This window comes from Bombus pyrosoma, linkage group LG3 (genome assembly GCF_014825855.1).
Source record: "Bombus pyrosoma isolate SC7728 linkage group LG3, ASM1482585v1, whole genome shotgun sequence".
Lineage (NCBI taxonomy): Eukaryota > Metazoa > Arthropoda > Insecta > Hymenoptera > Apidae > Bombus > Bombus pyrosoma.
The window spans coordinates 5,381,290-5,387,476 of NC_057772.1; the positions used below are offsets into that span (position 1 = coordinate 5,381,290).

The 6,187-nt window shown below is 38.9% G+C and overlaps 1 protein-coding gene across 1 annotated transcript in view; it reads right to left on the reverse strand.

Annotated features, from left to right (window-relative positions):
- LOC122566054 (protein sickie-like) overlaps positions 1-6,187 on the reverse strand; it is a 101,877-nt gene that overhangs the window by 39,994 nt on the left and 55,696 nt on the right. Inside the window, exons 6-7 of the mRNA XM_043722764.1 lie at positions 4,891-5,176; positions 4,477-4,628 (exon numbers count right to left, since the gene is read on the reverse strand). Coding sequence (XP_043578699.1) covers positions 4,477-4,628; positions 4,891-5,176 — 438 coding nt within the window. The remainder of the gene's footprint in view (positions 1-4,476; positions 4,629-4,890; positions 5,177-6,187) is intronic.

A 6,187-nucleotide genomic window follows, 5' to 3' on the forward strand; every position in this document is an offset into this window, starting at 1 on the left:
AAACGAGCGAAAGTCTTTCGGAACACTGCACGTGTTTGCTGCATTAGCTGTACCGTTAATTATGGCTCGTGTCATTTGAACGATTTTAGCTTCAGAGGAGCAAAATCGATGCGTTTTATTTTTGAGAAAATTTGCGTAACAGTAGGCGCAATATAAAGTTTCGTAAAATATTGCTACGGAAATTTGATTTCTTGCAAAACATCCGATTAATAATTCTCTCGCATGAAGAACGGATATCGTTGAATTTCGTTCAAAAGGAATTTCACAATTTTAATAATTCATATTATTGTGAGAGGTTTATTAAAAATTACCTTATACTTTAATAATTACCGATTTCTTACCAGTACATTAAAAATGGTAAATATAATGTTTCTCCTATATTTCGTATTTCTTTCTTAGCGAGTAGACCGGAACACGTAAGTACGTAAAGCTCGTATCACCGGGAACATCATCTAGAAATTAACGAGATAGCCGATGCGTGATAATTTTCATATTTTAAAGTTAAAAAATCAAAAGCCTCTATTTATTTCTTTTACACGAACGTTCTCATTAATACAGCCTATGTTCACCCACTAAACAAGTAACCGTTCGACTCAGAATTCCGAGCTACTTAAATCGAGGTTTCTAGAATTTCTTTCAATTATCATCTCGATGAATATCAATTCCTAAACAGTGACCAACATATCGTTTAAATCAGAATTCCTCACTGCTCGTTTAGAGATAACCGTTGAAAACTAGTTCAACTCCCTAAATCAGCGATTTTCAAGCAGTGTGCCGCGGCCTACTGCTTTGCCGCGAGAGAACTACAGGTGTGGCGCAGGAATTTTTTAAATATACCTTTAAAATACCTAACTATTTAGTCAGAGGCACTAGTCTCTTTTCCCTTGTAATATCAAATAAAATTATAACAAACGCCGAAACAACGTGCCTTGAAAAATATCACATATATATATTATATGTGATATAACATATGTTCTCTGATGTGCCACAGAATCGTAGTAACCAGCGAAGAGTAATCTCATGAACCAGTAATTAGCAAGACGAGGAAGAATCGAAGATCGCTGCCCTAAACGAATGCATAAGTCGTTTACTTCCAACATTAGAGCGGTCGATTTCGATAACCGCGCGTCCATTATTATTAAAATTGATACATCGTCGAAGAAAGGATATGTCGGTGAATCGCGTGCACGATCGGCATAACAAGGAACCATTAACAACTATACAAGGCGTCAATAACTATAAATGGCGATGGCGGAGGGAAAGATCGCGAGTTCCGAGTCCACGCAGACAGTTCTTTTCCCGTTGGCAGGAGTCATCGCAATTGCTCGGTAGTCGGTACGTCGTCGACCGGTCGCACGAGTGACGGATGGTCGACCCGGCTGCCGCACCAGTCGATGACAGAAACGGAAACGCGAGAAAAAGACAAAGAGAAGAAAATAAGGTAGGACGATAGTGGACGAAGGTGTACGCGTCGGGAATGTTGGATACTGGTCGCATATAGTAGCGCAAAAATGATCGCAACTCGAGTTAGATCCCTCGTTTCCTAGGAACTATCCTCGACGCGCTTCTTTCCTACCATATATGCGACTCCTGTGTCCCACGATTCACGAACAACGATCGCGCATCCGATATCGAAAATTTCCTATTTCTTCAGAAAATTGCCCACTTAGGACCAAATGTCCTCGAGTCGTGCTACCGATAGCTCGTTTTTACGTATTCTAAACGCATCGTCGAAAGGGTTCATAGCGTGTCGAGCAACGAGACTAGTGTAAATCATTTGTATCTTCTTGTAGCCGTGCGTGATCATTGTGCTGAACATGTTCTATATAGATATCCATCCAGAGGTAAACGAACTTCGGGGGCTGAACTGGTACTTTTTTCAACATTTGTAGAAATCCAATGCGATACCGTGATGTTAATGTCTTTAATGTACATATACGTACACCAAGTTGGTAACTGAAATTACAGGTAAGAGAAATAACGCTAAAGTAAAATATTTCTCTCGTTATTCTCGCTGTACGACCTAAAGAAATCCTTATGACTTTTCTTTGTAGCGAAAGTATTTGCAAGATAAAACAACGCTCCTTCAATTTTACGTAATATTTTTAACTTACTGTTATTTCCACTTCTGCTATTTCTAACTTCTCGTCAATAGCTTGCGACTATTATAGTTACCGACCCTCTCATGATCCTAATACCGCTAAGTGTTAGAAAAAGGTTGATGCGTTCATAATATCATCTTTTTCGCTTCCTCTTTCGTGTATACTTGATTTCGAAAACCAGGATTTTCACCCATATGTATGTTTTCACTTGGAAGCTCTACCAAAAAGATACAAATTATATTTAGAAGAATATCGATGATTTTGAAATAAAAAATTAAAAGAAAAATATATATTTTGTTTTGCTAAGGATCGTGTCCTAGAGCCTTCTAAGCTACCTGTCCTGATACTCGTTCTTTTTCATGTGTAAAAATCGAAATCGGAAGTATTATCTTGTTAATCCAATAACGAGAAACACAAAATCTGTATGCAAATGTGCGCGGTTTGATTCGGAAATTAATCGATCCGCGATATACTTGACGATCATATCGCAATTACGAGCTCGTTAACGGGCTAAGATCGCGTTCAAATGAGCCGGCCGATTTGCTCGTAATTTGTATCTCAGCATGTGTATCCCATATAACTTGCCGATGAGACTTGCTTCGGCTCGAAGGTCTCTTTTTCAAGCTGCGTCACACAGTTCGAATTATCGTATCCTAACAAGTTTTTGTCGTCTACCCTGCTTGCACGATCTAAATTTACTGCCTAAAACATATTCAGGGAAACAATATAATTTACCATTTTTTGAGCTACATACGCGTGAGTTATAATTCAGGGGATTACACTGACTATCGTCTGTTCAATTTTTCAAGAACGTTACCGTATACAATATGAACTTCTCTTTTATCTAGGCAACTTCTGCGCTGATATCGAGAAGATAAGAATTAAAATGGTAAACAAATCTATGTAGGAAGTGTCACGAGCGTAAAACGATAATGTCTGATAATTTATAAAATGAACGAACCGTGGTCGATAAATTATGGAGAGGAGACGACTGGATCACCATTTACATTCGTAAAAATCAAACCAGACAAACGACTCCATTTCGATTACTTTTCTTTCAACCACTTTGCCGCGTTGGAAGACTGCGTTTCACGCACATCGATCCAGCCGCCGATCGAGACGCCGATTGATCACCAACCGAAGACGTTGACAGAACACGAATCAATTTTTCGCGCTAATAATCTGCTACCACTTTCTTGCACTAAGCCGAACCATGATGTATTCGATCGTTCACTTTCGACCAACAAACACATCGACCGTTTATTTGTATTCACGACGTGTACAAAGTAACATACGACGTTTAAAGTAGCGCGTCTCGGCACAAACTGAATGTAAACTGACTACCGATCCACGCTACGGTGATCCAAGATGCCCGTAAGTGGCCGCTTTGCGTCCGATTGGTTGAGACCACTGATCTTCCCTGGTGAACAGCCATTCAGCTGTACGCTTTCGTTGTGTGGTATAACGCGGGTCGTTTGAAATTGTTTCAACGTTTCATCGATTTCGTAAATCGTCGAAGCGAGTTACAAGTTTCCTTCTTTTGATAGGAAATTCGCATTCTGTTTCGATATATACGGCAACGACGTCATAAAATTTGGATTTTAAGAGAAAATTTTTAAAAGAAAAAAATGTAATTTCGTGGAATTTGCGTTTTCTGTCTTTGAAATGACTTAAATTATCTATGTTTCCTTTTTATACCGATACTTTTTCTTTATAAGTAATATCACAACAAATAGGTATAAATTACAATTAAAAAGCTATCAATGATTTTGAAACGAAAAGTTAGTGTAAAAAAAAATTCTTTTACGTTTTTATTGTATTCTAAAATGCGTTGACAAGAAAGGGAACGAATACCTTGAACGTAATTGCTATTTGTTTATCTATTTAAAAGCACGCGTATAATGGAATTGAAAAGGTCCTTTTAACACTTAATTTCTGTATACGCGTTATTCGTAACACATAAATACATTTAGCAAGCAAAACAAAGGTAATGGACTTTGCTAATGTATATAAAACATTGCAAGAATGATATATGGGTGTTCTATGGAGAAAATTGTACCAACAGGTTTGGTCGGATCTAGCTCGTTAAAGCAAACCGTGACTATGAAATGGTAACTTTGCTAACCGTTGGCTCGTTCGATTAATTATGATTAATCATTTGCACCAATTTGTTTGATACAATAAGAACGAACGTATCTCGTTTCGTCGGAGTAGGATAGATCCGCCTTGAGAAACTGTATATCACGATGACGTCAGTTTAATAGACCGGTACAGAAATTACAAAATACGAACAACTCAAAGCGAACAGTAGCAGGTAGTTAATATACGTCAAGCTTGCTTTATCGCTACGATAATCGATCTAATATGTACTCACATTTGTCGACAGCTGGCTAGTCAACGAGTGAACCTTCTCTTGAGCGTCCACGAGTTCTCGTCGTAATTTTCTCAGCTCGTGTGCCTGTTTCTCCTCGGCTGAACTGTATAGGCTGCTCGCTGTCGATACCAAAGATACAGAAGAACCGTGGACTGAAGGCAAAAGAAGAGAAAGTTCTCCTTTTTCCATTTATTTTCGACAAAAGGTTGGAAATGAAAAGCGAGATCGCAGGAAACTTGTGCGTATCTCTATGTCAAAAATGCACGCTATCGTGTTACGCGTTTCTGTGACGTTCCTCCGAGTTTACTTTGGTGTTAATTCCTTGATAAGTTATATAACAGAACATGCCGTATCTTCGACGGTTGGTAAAAATGATGTTTAAAAAAATAACGATAACTTTAAACGGAAACTTACTATCGTCGTCCTTATGCACGTGTTGGTAAAGATTAGGTGGTTGCCGAGAAGTGTGCGTAGGCGTTGGAGACGTCGGTTGAGACCAGTGTTGTCCCGTACACCCGGTAGATCCTACAGGAACGCTGTAATATGGTTCAACGCCTACGCCCATTCCTATTCCGACTCCGACTTCCTCGCCAACGGAAGACGAAGCTCCACTTCCTCTAGCTAACATTGACGGATACATTTTTTCGCTTTTCGTGGATCTGCGAAAACAGAGGTTTAAACATCTGAATAGTTGGTAGAAAGAAACGTTGCGGTATTATATCGTAAATGCCTCCGAAGATAGGCAAAAAGTTCTTTCAATCGATTCTATTATATCGTTAAGTATTTCTGTATTCGAAATTATTACTACGATACCGTAGTTGTTGATGCGATGAAACCGTATTCCATATATAATAATTGTCACGATTGTCTAACGAACTGTTTGCATCTTCGAAGAATAAAAAGCGCGCAACGTGCATCGATAAACGTCTAATATCGATGTTGAAAGAAGAGAAGACGTTCAAATAATTTACAAAATCTCGTTCACGTTATAGAAAGTGTTTGTATCTTCCACACACGAGATTACCCAAGTATTTTCTTTCAAACGATAGAAAGCACAATTACTGAATATTTATAGCTTGTTACGCTTGGTTGCATTCAGAAATTAGATTAATCTCGGAGAAAAGCATATTCCATTCCTGAATACAATCGCGTATACGTGTATGCGTGTCCTTGAAATGAAAATGTTCAGATGCGAAGAAATTGACGTGCTTGGTATCGCGCGCGCGCACGCGCGCGAGAGAGAGAGAGAGAGCTCGTTAAAGTTAATTCAACGGAAAAATTCCACATAGATCGATCGATTCGTCAGACAAGAGTAGTTCTTTGCATCTGGTATTCGGTTGACTTAGGACGTCGATGGAAACACGCCCGTCTACCTAGCGAGTGTATACGTAATTAGTCGATCTAGAAGAGGCTCCTAATTAAAAGATAAATTCCCTTTAGTCTGAATGTCGAGTGCCGCTTCTCGATCGTGTATACACTCGTACGGTTCTGTAATAGCACAGCGAAAGAGGACGAATAAACGATAAAAAGGTTGACTTTTGCGGAAAGGTATTTCAAACGGAATTAAACGCAGGTACATCGTAGCGTCGAAGATATTTTTAGCAAAAAGAACCTTCGAGCTTTACATATTCGTAAAATGTTTCCTTTCGCTGTGCAAATAAGCCTTAATCCTTAACTCGTATGGCGAGGATCGAGTCATTGATAAACGAGG